Genomic DNA, 16,799 nt, shown 5'->3' with positions numbered 1-16,799 from the left:
ACCTATTTTCTATTATATATATATATAAATATATATTAAATATATATATATAAAATCACAGCTGTAGAATCTTCCCCACAAGATCAGTTCGCCTAATCTATTAAAAAATTATTGTTAACATATATTAATTACTACCATGAAATCTAGGGCATGAGAAATGAAACAAAAGCATATGGTATTTGTTTCATTTTATTTATTTTTTACATTAAGAACACTTTTTTTTTTTGGGGGGGGGGGGTACATAAGCTACTGAGGACCCAACATGTCTTTAGGCTTCACCCACTGATCGAACTGGTCCGAGGTCAGGAACCCCAGCTTTATGGCAGCTTCTTTTAACGTCGTCCCTTCTTTGTGCGCTGTTTTGGCAATCTTAGCTGCTTTATCATATCCTGTAACAAAACAAAACAAATAAGTTAGCCATTTGCAGTTTCAGAAGATTTGTTAGAGGTGAAAAAAAAAAAAAAAAAGTGGGACACTTGGCCTTTGGAGAATTAATTTGCTAGATATTACTATAGCTGTTTAACTCAGTTTGCTGTAAATGCACATCAAATGTTTACACCAACTCCTTACTTAAAGTGAAGGTAAATTCTGTTATTCTGGTGTTAATGCATTTAGATAAAAGTTTTCTATGACTTTATCATTTTAAAAAATCTTATTGTGTAATCGTTCACTTTATTACTAGCAGTCAAATCAGGACAACAGGTCCACAAATTCTCCCAATCCCCTTTTTTTAACTCTAGTCAGAATTATTTTTATAATGCCCTGGTATGGCCACTGCAAGGAGGACATGTCTTTTTCAACAGCAATAGCAGCTGGTGACGTTAAAGTAAATTAACATTTGGCCTGAGCCACAACTTGGTCTCCTGAACACTGTGACAATACAAATAATGTGTGCAAAATAACATTAGTGCAAGATATTTGAGTATAATGTTTTGAGAAGGTTCTGATCCTTAAACCTACCTATATGTGGGTTCAGTGCTGTTACCAACATCAGAGATTCACTCATAAGTTTGTTAATCCTGTCTGTATTGGCTTGGATTCCAACTACACAGTTGTCAGTGAAAGAAACACAAACATCGCCAAGAAGTCTTGCGGAGTTTAAAACATTTTTGATCTGAAAGAAAAGACAAACACACTGTTACATTCAGACATCAATAGCTGCAGTTTGGCACATCTGTTCATAACCAGTGTCCCCCACACACAATATCCACCCCTTTACAAGTCTGTACAAAAGGAGCACAGCTAATTGTGCACCCTCCTCCTTCAGCAGGGCAAGCTCAGTCACTCCTATCTGGAGGAATTTGTGAAAAGCATTCAACAGCAGAAGAACCCTTGCAGAAAGACGACCCCAGTATGTGTAATAATTTTGTTACAACAGTTCACAAATAACCAAGGAAAAAATACATTAAGGCATTTGAGTCACCACCATTCCCCTCCTCAGGTACCAATCAAGGGAAGACATCTGAAAATATAAAATACAGTAACATCTCTCATTAGTGCTCTACTTTGACAACCCATAATGTGCCACTTTTTTTTTTTGAGAAGTGTCTGCTTCTATCAAACTTTATCTTCTGTATAGGTACCTCTCTTGGCTGCTCAATGATTTATTTTTTTTTCCTTTTCAAAACCATGTGCTATGTACTTAGAAGAAATATGTTCAGATTACTGGAAAACAAAATGAAACAAAAAACCAAACCAAAACAAACACAACACCCGAACCAAAACAAAAAGAACATTAAAGTACAGACACAGTAAGGAAGAGATAAATACTGATTTTTATTATAAGATTTCAATTTTCTTTCAATCATTTCTAACTAGCATAATAAAAAAGCAGTATCAGTTAGTATAGGCTATGAAGAAAAGTAACACATGACATGCTGTTTCCTTTGTGTCTCTTATTTCTAACAAGACAAAAAACCTCAAAAACTTTCCTTTTCTTTCTATTTAGTATTATGATCTTTTCTGCAAGTCACCTTAATTCTTTTTAAACTGTCATCCTTACCCTAACCTCTGTGCTATTCCTTTAGCATCTTATACACTCTACAACCTTCTGATTTGATGCTTTTGTTTATATTCTTTGCCTCAATTTTGCCTCTATTTATTTTTCCTCCTTGGTTTTAAGGAAAAATAAAAGAATAGATAGCCCAAAGACGACAATAAGAATTACGACATGGTGTCAAAACATCCAAATTTCTGTACAAAGTGATTTGTAACACTCAATTAACTTGACTTTTTAAAATTAAATATACAGACTCAGCAGTATGTGTCTTGAGGTATCCCACTCACACTGTAGAAGGTAGACATTCTTTTAAATACTTAAATCTAAGACTAATCATTTACAATTGCTCCCTTGCCAAAAGAATGTAATTCCTTGGTATTCAGCAGTAACAGAAGTTAGTAACAGATAGTTGCTAAAGAAAAGATATCTTCCTTTTTAGCTAAAATACTAAATTATTTTTGGCTTTGGACAAAATTTTATCTCAGTTTGTGTTCCTCTCTCTCTACTTCCTTAGACTGATGATAAGCATACATTGTTAAGATAAAAGCTTATCTGCACAAGATAGTTTCATGTAAAAAAGATTGCCAGTTCCCTGTAAAAATAACAAGGACTTACCATACGAAATAATAAAATTTGTTCTCACAGTTTATTAGCTTCTCTGGCACTTGTATTGACCAAATATTCACTGAGGTTTTTTTACCCACGAGTTATCTCATTGAACAATGACATTAAAAGTCCTAGATATTTAAAGCTTTATGAACTCACCATCATGGGCTTAAAAACATTCAGTTCAAAGTGTCCATTGCTGCCTCCTACAGTAACAGCAACGTGGTTTCCCATAACCTGGGCAGCCACCATGGTTACAGCTTCACACTGGGTAGGGTTCACTTTTCCTGGTTGTGGAAGGGATAGAAAAAGGTTACCAAAGAAGAAGGAGGAAAGGAAAAACAAATAAAAACCCACAGTTTCCTCATTTACCAAATCACATTCAACAGAAGATGTTTTGTAGAAGATTAACACATCTTACTCATCTGTATGTGTGCACCACAGAAAACAAGTAATTTCCATAAGTGATATTGTCCGTACTATTCCAATAATTCGGCAAGGATTTTTAAAGCAGCTATAGCTGCTTTAGCAATATACCAAGACTTTGAGCGCTGGATCAAATGTGCATGAGCTAACCAGCTGTTAATTACTACAGTTCTTAATAGTAAAGAGATTGTAACCTGTCTTTACTCATGCAAGTGAGTGTTTCTGCTAAATCACTACCAAATCTCTATTACTTTGTAATAGAATTCGTATACTATGTTGACTTTGTCAGGAAAAAAAAAAAATAGAGTAGCCTCCCAACAAGGAAGTTTTACAGTTGATTTAATTTCTAGAAATAATACTAATAAGAACATTTACTATCTACTTTTTTTTAAAGCCAGATATGATCACAACCTGTTTCTTTCATAATTTATCATGCAGGAAGAACATGCTTAGAATAGTTTTGGATATACAATATTCAAATATACATACTTTGAGGGCAAGGAATGATTACTAATATTATTCATTTCTTTCTTAACTTCCCCTACAATGAGATCATTGCAGAAGGAAAAATGTGCATATATAACACTAATCAGGCTAGGAAGAAAAGATAGAAGTCAATTTACATTACAATATTACTACAGATCATAGATTACATAATTTAAAGCTTGTTTCAGAAAAGCCTTAATATAAGAATTGTAGAGATCTTGCAATTCTAAAAGGTTTTGCGAAGTATGCCTGTATTACTGAAGTCATATGTTCACAGATACCACTCTCCCCTACATACTTGCCAACACACAGCACATGCAAACACATATTTTTATGAACACAAATTCTGGTAAAATATGGCAGAAGATAAAAACTGACACAAGTGTTGAATCAGGGACTTACTCACATTTAACAGATATTTACCAAACACCACCACAAGAGTTAGAGACCCAAAACAAAAGAAACAGGCAATTTTTCTCTGTACGTTTTCTCTATACCTGGCATGATGCTGCTTCCTGGTTCATTTTCAGGCAGGATGAGTTCTCCTAGTCCAGAGCGTGGTCCAGAACCCAGGAAGCGAATATCGTTGGCTATTTTCATCAGGCTGCATGCCACTGTGTTCATAGCCCCACTGAGTTCAACTAGAGCATCATGAGCCGCAAGAGCTTCAAACTTATTTGGAGCAGTGACAAAAGGCAAACCTAAAGGGAGGGGGGGAAATATTAAACCTGTGAGGCACTTCCTTGCAGGCATAAAACAGATAATCAAGCACATAATTAGCTTAAGAAGAAGAAGAAGTTAGTAACACTGTAAGATCAGCTCTCTTCCCTAGACTTTTCCTCACATATTTCTTAAACAGATTAGATAAATATGAAAGTCACTAAAATACAGAATAATATTAAATTTGAACATCTACCCACAACAAAGGTGCAAATCTCAGGCTTTCATGCTGTGTTGCATACTAAGCATTGCTTTGCACCACAAATGTGAATGTCAATAATCTCTTACAAGTTAGCCCAAACTTCTCTATTTCTTCCATTAAGTCAAGTTAGATTCTTGTTTGTCAATCTCTGTGATGCTTTCTGTCAGTTACGAAAATGGAGGGGTTTGCAGCACAGTGCAGACATTAGGATATATAAAAAGTAATCACAATGGAATTAGCTACTTAAAAAAAAAAAAAAGACGCATCCAAGGGAACAACAAACCAGGCAGAACATGAGAAGGCTGATTCAGACTAGGGAGGATGCCTGGAACTGCTGCCAACAGCAAGAACACAGGAGCAATGGAAGTAACAGCTCTATTTACATTAATTAAATGCCTGAGATTTAAGGCTAGGTTCCCTAACAAAAAAACATCTCTTCAGGGCTTTGCCCTGGAAGAAAAGTCTCAGCAGAATTTTACTAATGGTGAGGGATGCATGCAGGGATGCCGACTGCGGGCTGGACTTCTGCCCCACAACACTACTGATCTGGGCTTACATTGCCAGTTTAAATAAGAGTGGCATAACACCATTTGCTAGAAAAACTGCAAAATTTCTACCAGGTTTTGTAGTACTTGACAAACACCAAATTCCACCCAACTTGCACAGGCTTCTGAATTGCAACAGCTGCCTTCTCAGTTGCAGAGATCATTCCAAACTTTCCATTTTGCCCTTGCCACTAAACTTCCCCCATAAGAACATGTGGAAGTTCAATAGTCTGCCCTACTTGTTTTCACCTCCTACAACCTGCCCATGTGGTGCATCCCACTAGTGTTAAGGTGGAAGAGCTTTCTACCACCACCAATGGCTTCCTCAGGCACCAAAACAAGCCCTATACTGCCTCTCAGCAGCTGTTGTTTATGACAAGTTACTTCTTCCCTGTCAGTGTACAAGAAAATCTTGACCCTCTGTGAGACAGCAAATAACTGCTCTGTTAAAACAAAAATACTGCTGACAAGCAGTTTGGGTTTTACATCAAATTTAGGTGAGAGACATAGGCATTCATTTTGGGGACATTTTGAAAACCTATACTGTGACACAGAAGAACTGGTTCACAGATCAAAAAACTCAGTGGCTCTGTAAATTAAATCTATAAAGACAGCACAAAAAAATCAGACAGCTAAGTTCTACTTTCACATGAAAAAAAAAAAGGCAGTGGCTTTGGGAGGTCTTTTTTTTTTATTTTTCTTCCTTTGTGCCAAGTCACTGTAGATTAACCAAGTCAGAGGAGCAGAGGTCAAGACAGATGCTGGACTAATAATAGAAGCTTGAAACTGTACCCATCTCCAATAAGCCTTGCTAATTTCTGTCACTTTCAGTGCCTTGGGTATAATTACAAAAATACATTCCATCAAAAATCCTAAGCACAAGGCATATAAAATACAACATTAACAGAAAGTTGTTTGTTAAAATATAAAGACAATTTGAGCAGCTTATGAGAATTGTGAAAACAAAGATTTCATTTGAATTTGACTGTATGTTACATACACTGCTTTACTGATAACTCTGAAATATCATTCCTCACCTGTCAGTTCAGCCACTTTAGCGGCAACTTTCTCAGCAAAGCCAATTCTGGTGTTTAATCCTGTACCAACTGCAGTCCCACCAGCTGCCAGCTGATACACTCTAGGCATGGTTGACTCAATCCTAGCCACGCCGTATTTAATTTGTTGCACATAGCCACTGAATTCCTTTGAAAGAAAGGAGGACAGAATAAAGGAACAGAGACAACAACCAAGAATAAGCATCTAGAATTACTCAGATTTTTAACATGACTGGACTTATTTCTTTAAAAACCTGAAGGCAATGAACTTCGACACAGATGCTAGGTCTTAGTGTGCTTTCATTAAGAGGGAAAAGGTACATATATTAAAAGACTGCTCGCACAGTATGAACACTTACACATAAAACCAGCCTGCATATATACAAATGTATTCACAATGCATCTTTCTCTTGTCTTTTATGTCAGTTGTGTACTTAGCAGGATCTGAATCCAAGGTAAATCAGATCACAGGTTAAATTACTGTTCTCAAATTACAATTAGAGTATTTTTTCACTAAATTTTAGTGAAGAACCCACCTGCGCATTCTTTGAAAAAACAAAGTTTACATGAACTTTTATCAGTTCCGTTTAAGCTAATTACCAGATTAGTGTAATATAAGCCATTCTTGATAATATGACAACAAATGTCTGCTATCACATATATATAAATATACACACACACACACATATATATATATATGTATACACAAGATCATATATCAAGGATTTTTGTTCGAAATACTTAGTAGACGTGTGCTGGCAAAACTTCGTTTAGGTAAGCTTATAGATTACAGACTAACTATCTTCTTCCTTTCAATGCCATAGTAATAGATATATCACGATATCTGGCAATGGAATATGATTTAAAAAATAATTTATATCTTACTATTGTTAGAAGTAAAACACACATGGAAAAAAAAAATCAGAAAATTTATGATGCGCTAATTAGAGTACAGCATCCAGCAAACTCCAATAAAGATGAAAATACTTTGAGAGTCAGCCACTTTCCTACTATTTCTCTTAAGCGCTCAACTTGATTTAGGCCTCCTCAAGTTTGCCTCAGTTTCCACCAATATACTCAAAATAATTTTCCAAACAAATGCATAATTATTTTTTCTTTACCTGTCCAAGCGTAAGTGGAACAGCATCTTGTGTATGTGTGCGCCCTATTTTTATGATTTGGGAAAACTCTTTGGATTTTGCTTCAAGTGCATTCTGTAGCTTCCTTAATCCAGGTAACAACACCTCATGAACCTCCTGGGCAGCAGCAATATGCATTGCTGTTGGGAAAGTGTCATTTGAACTCTGTGAAGGAAGTTCAAGAAATTTATTTACAAGCTTTTCCCACCATTGTTGCTGTAGGATATAAAGGTATGGCTTTATTTTCTTTATTTTATGAACAGGAAGAAACTAAAAAGCAACTTAGCAATGTTCCACAAGTCAATCTGCAGGAATAATAAAATCTTCTACACTCCAGTACAGCACCTTATTGATAAAGTCAAGTTTTTACAACTATACCCACAGAAAGTTAACCACATGAGTAGACTGTTCACAACAACATTGGGGCCAAAGAAAGAAAAATATTTGCTAAAGTAGTTATGAGAGGTAACAAATAGATGGATGATTTTTAAAGCAATTGTAGGTGGCTTTAAGACACCTACGTGTTGCTTTGGTAACGTTACATCCATTCCCAGGAGATGGAGAAAGCACAAAATACCAGGCAGTGATACAACCCAGTCAGTGACTTAAACTTCAGCTAATTTGAAGAACATATTAAGAGTGAACTTTTTTTTTTTTTTTTTTTTAAATCTAAACAGTGGCTATAAGGCAACTTAAAAAAAAAAAAAAAAGCCTTTTGACATTAAAAGTTATATAATGCGAGTATAACAACCTGGCTTTTGTTAACGTGATCATTTGGATGTACTGGGGTTTTACTCCCCAGTTTGCCTCCCAGTATCTCAATGGCTCTATTGCTGATGACTTCATTGACATTCATATTGGTTTGAGTTCCAGAACCAGTCTGCCACACCACCAGTGGAAAGTGATCATTTAACTTTCCTTCAGCTACCTATAATGGAAAAGGAGAGAGAAAAGTTGTTCTACTGGAACAAAACAAAACAAAAAAAAGCATAAACTTGAGAATTTTATAGCTATAATTCAAAGAAAGTTCTCCATTATATTTGTAAATATACATGTAACAATTGTGAATTTACACTAGAGTAACTGAGAATTTCAAATAATATCAGATATTAAAAGGACAAAAAACTTTTGCTACGCTTTTTGAATATGCCAAATTCTGAAATAGAGAAATATTTAATTTTATTTCATGTTCTACAGTGATAGAAAGAAAATATTTTTAAAAGGTCTTTTAGGTTATACCTTCCGTTTCCCAAACAATGCAGATGATTTCATAAGGCTAAAAATATCCCCCTACTTCCCAAATTTTAAAGCAATTTGGATTCTAATCCTCTTGAGTAGGACTAGAGGTACTGCAAGCTGATTCTCCCTTCCACAGTTATTAGTTCAGATTAGTGAGATCTCCTGGGGAAGAAAAATATCTTAAATAGTTTCTCAATCACAGCACATAAGGTGCTTCAAGGTAGTGATCCAGTGTTGTGTATTTCCTTGGGTCATGAGCATCCTTTGGGTGTCAGAAATATCAGTTTTCAGACAGCAGTTATCTGTTTATAAACTCCTCACAGCATGGGTGCACTGCTTTCTCCTAAGAAATTAATCTCAGCAGCTGCACAATTTCATCATGAACACTAATGACAGCAATTGCTTAAGAGATTGGAGACTTCCAAAATGACAATGCTTTGCTTGGCATGTGAAACTTCACACTAGCTGAATGAACCAAGATTCCATTCCCCTCTAAAGTTTTTTCATACTGTTCATCTGGTAAAAGTCACCACTATGCAAGTAATGAGTAGTCTTTAATAGAGGCCAAAACTTACATTGGTTTTATAACTTAAGTATCAAAATGTGTTTGAACATTCTACTATTTCTATAAATGTAAGAAGTAAAATAGTAAAACATTGTATTAAGTGATTTATCAACCTAATAAACAAAATTTACTACCAATAAATGCTTTCCTCTAACAATTTGAGAAATGAAAGAGGTCTTCCCTCAGCCTCCAGACTTCCTGTGCAAAGCTTAACAAAAATATAATGCGAGTTCTAGTATTCTGAACAGTTTGTTCCTACCTCATTTGCCGCCTTTACAATAGCATCAGCAATCTTTGGGTCAAGACCATAATCTTGATTTACTTCAGCAGCTGCTCTCTTCAAGATGCCAAAAGCTCTTATAACTTGAACCTGAGACACAAGAATAAGTTTAAATACGTTGTGGTGGGGGTTTTTTTTTGCTTGTTTGTTTCCCCAAAAGGCATTAGTCCTAAGCCAAACTCCTTCTGAACTTAAATCCAGCAGTAGTCCATCAACCAAACCAAAGAGCAATCAGGTCACACTGCCTATGCTCCCATTAAGAGTGACATTTATCCAAGCACTATAGAAAGCAATACACACCTCATCCTTTCATTGTAAATCCAGGTATGCTTTGTGTAGCAAAACAGATTACATGCATTAAAATGAACAAAAAAGGAGAACTGGTTCTATTTCTAAAACAGCCTTTTTGAGGGCAAACTGACAAAGTACTTGCACACTAATCCACTATGCACAGCTACATGTGAAAAAGTAACTTTGTATCAACTGCTGCTACACTAAACATCTTCAATAACAAAGTACATAATGCTATACTATAACAAACTATTCAGTCTTTCATCTTCAGAAAAATGAAAGATTTTTATTCATCCTGGTTATTAAAAAAATTAAGCAACACAGTAAAATAATCATTCAAAAGCAACATTCAGGTTATTTAAATGAAACAAAAAGTATTTCTAACACAGAACAATATCTTGCCATGAAATTTCTACCTTTAATTAAAATCCAAAGTTGCTCATATTCCCAGTAAAAGTCTGAGAAGAAGGTATTCAGTCTCACATCCAAAACACTCTTAAAGAGAAGAAATGAACACAGCTTTAAATTACTTACTGGCATTCTTTCTGAAACACCTCCGATCTTGAAGTTCATTGTAGATCTTACAGTCTGAGCACCATAGTATTTGTCACTTGGGACCTTCAGTTCACCAAAGGTATCATATTCTATCCTAAAAGCCTCTTGAGTGGACTATAGAAAAGGAAAACGAAAAAAAAAATGTATTTCAAACACTGATCAACAGCACACCATTTTTGAAAGTAGATATAGTTAAGAAAAAATGCGCAAGAAATGGGAAAAAACAAGGACACATAGCTAGTCATGGGTATTTTTCTAATTATATCTTTGAAGTTAAGACATTGTTCTAGTTTGAGTACTGTCCCACCAGAAGTCACAACTACTAATGTGTGTAGCTTAGCTGGCCTGCTGGTGACAGGCAGCACTGCAAGACTTAAGACCTCAACTGCCCACTGCACAAAACACATCCTCCTGACAAAAGACTTAGTGTCTTCTTTTTGAAGAATTAGTAACCTATCTTACACTTTCCAGAACTGATGTTTTGTTAAAACCAAACTGAAGAACTAGCACAGTAAGAATTCAGGTGGCATCCACCCAGGCAACAGACATGTAACACAATCCCTATCTGAAATCCACACTGCACATGGGATAGAAGGTAAGGGAGCAACTGATTAATTCAGTACCAAGTTACTGATAATTAAGTATCTTCTTAAGCCTAATTAACCAGCAACACAGTTGCCCTACCTGTGCAACACAAGGAAGCCGCATCTAGACATACTTTGTGTAATATTCTGTAAGGCAGTTTTCTGTATCAAATATACACCTAGCATGATTATCTAACACAGACGAAGGTAAATTAATTTTAGCTGACATACAGCGAAGTAATTTTTTACTTGTCATGAAACAGCCCATTCACTTGTGATGATGTGATCACATCCGCACGCAGCTCTGCAGAGATTATGGGATGGCCAGGAAGCAAGAGCAGTTTACTCTTCCTCCCGCCATGCCTTGGCCAAAGTCCCAATTTTCTGTGAGGGAGGTGTTAATCTTTCCCCAGACAAGGAGACTACCTTCTTGCAGTGTCTTCAGAAAGGGGAAGAAGTCTTTTAAAAGTCTTAATCATAGATGGAGTAAAACAATCCCAGCTCCATGAGTAGGGTACATACAATGCCAGGCTTTGACCTAACCTTGACCCTCAGGGATGAGTCCTGGGGACAGCTTTTTCAGAGCATCAAGTCAGTGTTGCAGAATGTTAGAAACTATGAAGAAAAGCAGAGGATACAAGAAGAAATATTGCTGTGCCACCATGGGTCATCTAGATTCTGAAGTCTTTCTGCAGATTTGGTTCTTTTAGCTCAACAAGCATATTATTGGAAACACTTCAAAGAAAGGCAATATGGCTGATGAAAGGTAGGGAACAGCTTTCTTAAGACAACTGACTTTTTCATTATAAAAAGAGACAACTTGGAGTTTGAAGGAAAACTGAGGTCAATAAAAGCATTAGCAGAATGGCAACAGGCATTAGCTGCTCACTGTCTCTTCCCATACATGAAACAGTCATGTTAGGCTAGCAAGAGTCAGGTTTAAAAGCAGGAAAAAGCAGCAGCTCTTCACACCAATAGCAGACTGACGGAACTCCTTGCCAGCTGATACTGTGGTTGCAAGAAGTCCACACGAGTCCAGGGAAAGCGAGATAAACACTCAGAAGGAAGATCTAAATGGGGTTATTATACAAACCACAGACTCGGGAAAATCTTCTGGGTCAGAGTAAGAGGAAAGCATTGTGTGTGTTTGTATAGTTCTTACTCTTCCCTAGGTGTCCACTTCTGAAGCCAGACTGCTCCTCTATTTTCTTGCTTTGTTTGCTCCTTGCTGGGTGAGACTCGGTCTTCTTGGACAGGAGCACAGCAGGTATTGGGCAGAACACCCTCTCCAGCAACACTGACATTCTGCAGCAGCCAGTCCAGGTCCCCATCACAGCAGATGTCAAGCTGCAAGTGGCAGTGGCATGGGGGGCGGTGTTCCAGCCTTTTTACTCTCCTACACAGCATTCCAAGCTCTGCCATCAGACACTCCAGCTCCACTTGCTTAGGGCACTCTTGCAGAGTAGGTCATGCATGGGACCCAGGAGAAACTACAGCCCAGCCCACAAACAGCAAGGGTTAGAGCTCTCACATGGCTGTCCTGCTCCCCACACCTTGTGTTGTGGTTGATGCTCTCCCAGACACTGGCCCCAGATGAATACAAAGCTTAGTGTGGACCAGTAGGTCATTCCTATGTTCTTTAATCCTCTTTATCCTATTTTAATCACCTAGAATTCATTTACATGCTAGCATGAAACAGAACATAGTCAACACTTATTTGGTATCTTACTACCAAAAATGTTTTAATAGGAATGCTTGTCAGTCTTATGGTAGATGTCAACATATTAATATTCCAACAAAAGATATCACTGATGCCTCTGAATTCCCTGCTTTTGATATTTGGATACCTTGTGTAAGCAGCCAATGTCAAGCTTTTCCTACAGCTGGATAAGCAGAACCAATTTAGTTCCAAGCTCAGCTCTTGACATTGTCACTAGTTCAATCACCAAAAGTTAAACTACCTGTAGCCTTTTAGACAAAAAAACTAGTGATTGCACAATTGATTCCTCAAGCTTACATAATTCCAAAGTCAATAATGGTGAAACAAAGATAAATAGGATCAGTACCTCCTCGTACAAGTACCTTTTCACAACAAAATCCTGTTATGAAAAAAATAAATTATTTCCCTAGCTGATTCCACATCCATAAACTCCAATGAAGTTAACAGGGTTACATACTTTAAGCTGAATGTCATTTGCTGACCAATAAAGTAACAGGTGACATTAGGTAAAAAAGCGAAGTGATATTTTCTCATACCTACTTAAGTAACTAAACTAAACTTCAGCATTACCTTCAGATTAATGTAGCAGCCTGCAGAAGGCACTGAATTTTTATGTAAAAAAACATCCTTCTCCCACTCCCTTAGACAGAATTGACCCACAAGTAGCCTTATGAGCTGAAGGTCCCAGTTCCTGTGTATGTGCTTTTGCCTTGTTGCAGGGAACTAATCAGCTCAAACTGATTGCACCATAACTCAATACAAATTTTGAAATGGCAGAATTGCTGCAATAATGTTTCCCATGGAAAACTACATTCTTATTTAAGGATGCAGCAACTTTTGTACGATAAGTATTTCAGTTCAAAGAATCATCATTTTTAGCATGTCAGAACCAATCTTTAAAGGCCAGCAGAAAATAGAATTTGTGTTCAACTGCTCTCCTTTAGCAGATGAAGAATATTTCCATTTTTAACTGTAATTTCTCCTTTATAATGTGGAGTCACAAATTCTGAAATTTACTCTTTAGAAACCAAAACCAAATATTTTACAACATTCAGCTGAAGGACCATTATGACGACAACTTCACTTAAAACATCTTGTGCAACCTGGCTCCAAGTTAAGGTAACACAATAGTCATACCAAAGCAAAATATGCATGTTTGGTTGTGTCTATATGAGGGGTTCCAAAACACCTCTTGCTGAGGAAAAACCTCTGCAAGCATCAAAAAACAGCATGTTGTTGTTTGTTTGTCTTTAACTTAAATACTTGTTGGTACATTTTTAGTGGTCCTCTTGGAAATAAGAACATACAAAATTTTCCTGTAAGAATTCAAGGGGTACTTGAGTTCCAAATTCACTGAGGGACATTTTGCTATAACTTCAGCTGTTATTTAAACCCAAGCAATTAATACTTTCTATTTACAGGACAGGTCATATTTCTGACCAGCAAAGATCAAAATACATATATTTCATGTAAGACTACAGCCTTTCATAAACACAGGGTCTTCAGCAAGTGAATGAAGACCGTGATTCATAATGTTTTTCTTGAATGATGCCAAACAGAAAAATAAAAAAGGGAACCACCTGACAGGCCAATTGCTTATGAGTTACATGGTCTCCTCTGACAAAGGTTTTCTTATACAGGTGCATTTCATTCACCATGCAATTTACTCATTCATCTGGAAGCTTGTGTTTTTAATGCAATTTTGCATACCATAATAAATATCACAGACTGGGATCTAATGTTCTAGTTAAATTTATTAACTAATTTAGTAAACTAAGTAATAAAATTAATACATTAACTAATCAAAACCTAAATATCTCACTTTCTGCTGGAATTCTTCTGAGTCTTGAGTTACCTCTTTGTTTTAAGGAGTGAACTTAAAGCACGTGAGACTAAAGTTTCTATGCAACAAACTAAGTGTTAACACTGAGATTCAGGTTTCCTTATTCAAATAGCATTTTCATTTCGACACCGAACCGCACACAATAAACAAATCACACTTGCATTTCAGCCTGACAATCAACTGACTATACTTGAACAAGAGGCCACTACCAGCTCTTAAGTTTTCAGGCAGTCTCAGAGATTTTCCAGATACCCCCATTTCTGTAGGGATACAGCTTTTTTTTTTTTTTTTTTTTTTTTTGTAGTAGCTGAACAGCTCTAAGAAAGGGTATGACATTTCTGTGGAAGAAGCTGCCGCACGCCACAGCTCTGTCACAGCAGGTCCTGCAGTAGCACCTTTCCTGGCAGCCTGGCCACGCCGGACAGCTCACGGCCGCGCTCAGGACGTAAATCTCACCCCTGTGCAGCGGACCCGGGCAGCTGCGCGCTGCAGATACCACCCGCCCGGCCCTGGGCGCAACCACCACCTCGGGGCTGCAAATCTGCGGCGCCCCGCCGCAAGGCGCTGGGCAGAGACAGGCCCCTCAGCCTCCCCGGCGGAAGAGGGAAATGGCAGCGGAAGACTGACCGGGGCTGGCGGCAACGTCTTCCCGGTGCCCTTCCCGCGGGGAAACACCCCGGTTAAAGGCCCCAGTGCCCGCCGCCCTCGGCCCGGACCGATCGGCAGTCGCCATTCCCTCAGGCAGCGCGTCCGCCCGCTCCCCCCTGCCCTCCGCTGCTCCGTCGGTGGTGGGAAGGAACGAGGGAGGGGGAGAGCGGCCGAGGGTCGCGATCACGGACGGGCGCAGGGGGAGGAGTCAGGGCGGCAGCGGCAGTTAGAGGTCACCGGTGCCCCCGTCCCCCCGCCCCGCCGGGGTGCTCACCATGGCGGCGCGCGGCAGCGGGCCCCAACGGGCAGCGGCGCGCGGGGGCGGCTGGCGCGCGAGGAGTCCGGCGGCGCAGCCCAGGCGGCGGCAGTTGCGGAGTGAGGCGTGCATGGCGAGGGCGGCGGGGAGCAGCGCCGGGGGCCGGGCGTGGGGAGGGAGAGGGCGGGGAGAGCGGGCCCGCCCCGGACGAGCGTCAGGTAGTAGGGGCATCCATCACCGCAGAGGCTCCATCGCGCCAATCGGCCGCCGCGGGCGGGAGCCGCGCTCAGGCGAGGGGCGGCCAGCCCCGGGAGAACCGCCTCAGTGGCGGGCGGGGCCGAGGGGCCGGCGTCTGCGCAATGGCGGGTGGAGTGCGGCCCCCGCCCGGGCGCCCAGGGCAGGTTCCGCCCGGCCTCGGGCGACCCCTCCTCTCCAGCCCCTCCTCCCCGCCCGGCGCTCCAGCAGCCTCGAAGCCGCGGCGGAGCCCCCGCCCCATGCCGCGGGAACAGCGATATCCAGGCTTTGGAAAGAAGGTAGTCGTTTATCCTGCTTTATTGTAATATTTTTAAAGATCCTTTCCCCTTAACGACAGTCAGGGATCCTTCTATAGAGAAAGCCAAGTCATTTCTACCTTTTCCCTTCCTGCCCATGCGACATTGCTCCACATCCAGTCTCAAGTCCCTTGTACAAGGTACAGAAACACTAAAGGAGTGAAATACGGTGTATGCAGTTTTTCCAAGCACCACTCGCAACATTCCAACATTTCAGTTTTTCCAGCATTCATTTCTTCCAACAGCAAATACATAGCAGTTGAAAAAAAAGTTTCAAAAACTATGAAATGCTCCATTCGCTTGTGATCTGCACAGCTACACTTTAGTTCTCTAAGGACTGGGAGTTATTCACAGAAATGCTGCTAAAAAACGTGCAAATGCTGCCTTACAAGTTACATCTTGGCACAACAGTCTGGTAAGCTTTAACATTCAGGTAAGTCTGCTGCAAAATTGCCCTTTGGCTACTCTAGTATCTAGATACTTTAGTATCTAGTGGAGTGCCTCAGGGATCAGTACTGGGGCCAATATTATTCAATATATTCATTAACAATTTAGACGAGGGAATAGAGTGTACTATCAGCAAGTTTGCTGATGACACCAAGCTGGGAGGAGTGGCTGACACGCCAGAAGGCTGTGCTGCCATCCAGCGGGACCTGGACAGGCTGGAGAGTTGGGCAGGGAATAACCTAATGTAGTTTAACAAGGGAAAGCGTAGAGTCCTGCATCTGGGCAGGAACAACCCCAGGGTCCAGTATAGGTTGGGAGATTACATATTAGAGAGCAGTGTAGGGGAAAGGGACCTGGGGGTCCTGGGGGACAACAGGATGACCATGAGCCAGCACTGTGCCCTTGTGGCCAGGAAGGCCAATGGCATCCTGGGGTGTATTACAAGGGGGGTGGTTAGTAGATCGAGAGAGGTCCTCCTTCCCCTCTACTTCGCCCTGGTGAGACCACATCTGGAATATTGTGTCCAGTTCTGGGCCCCTCAGTTCAAGAAGGACAGGGAACCGCTGGAGAGTCCAGCGCAGGGCAACGAAGATGATTAAGGGAGTGGAGCACCTCCCTTATGAAGAAAGGCTGAGGGAGCTG

The 16,799-nt window shown here is 39.7% G+C and overlaps 1 protein-coding gene across 1 annotated transcript; it reads right to left on the bottom strand.

Annotated features, from left to right (window-relative positions):
- Window positions 1–230: 230 nt before the first annotated feature.
- FH (fumarate hydratase) lies at window positions 231–15,361 on the bottom strand. Its single transcript, XM_082043946.1, has 10 exons — window positions 15,178–15,361; window positions 10,088–10,222; window positions 9,242–9,352; window positions 7,930–8,106; window positions 7,161–7,343; window positions 6,022–6,187; window positions 4,015–4,218; window positions 2,765–2,892; window positions 961–1,114; window positions 231–389 (listed from the first exon to the last, which is right to left on the bottom strand). Exons 1-10 carry the CDS (start codon window positions 15,289–15,291, stop codon window positions 247–249), a joined length of 1,515 nt encoding a protein of 504 aa, XP_081900072.1. The 5' UTR covers window positions 15,292–15,361; the 3' UTR covers window positions 231–246.
- Between the last annotated feature and the right edge of the window lie 1,438 nt (window positions 15,362–16,799).

This window comes from Streptopelia decaocto, assembly GCF_964273445.1.
Source record: "Streptopelia decaocto genome assembly, chromosome: 2".
In the NCBI taxonomy this organism is placed as follows: domain Eukaryota; kingdom Metazoa; phylum Chordata; class Aves; order Columbiformes; family Columbidae; genus Streptopelia; species Streptopelia decaocto.
This window is presented reverse-complemented; position numbering and strand designations above follow the sequence as displayed.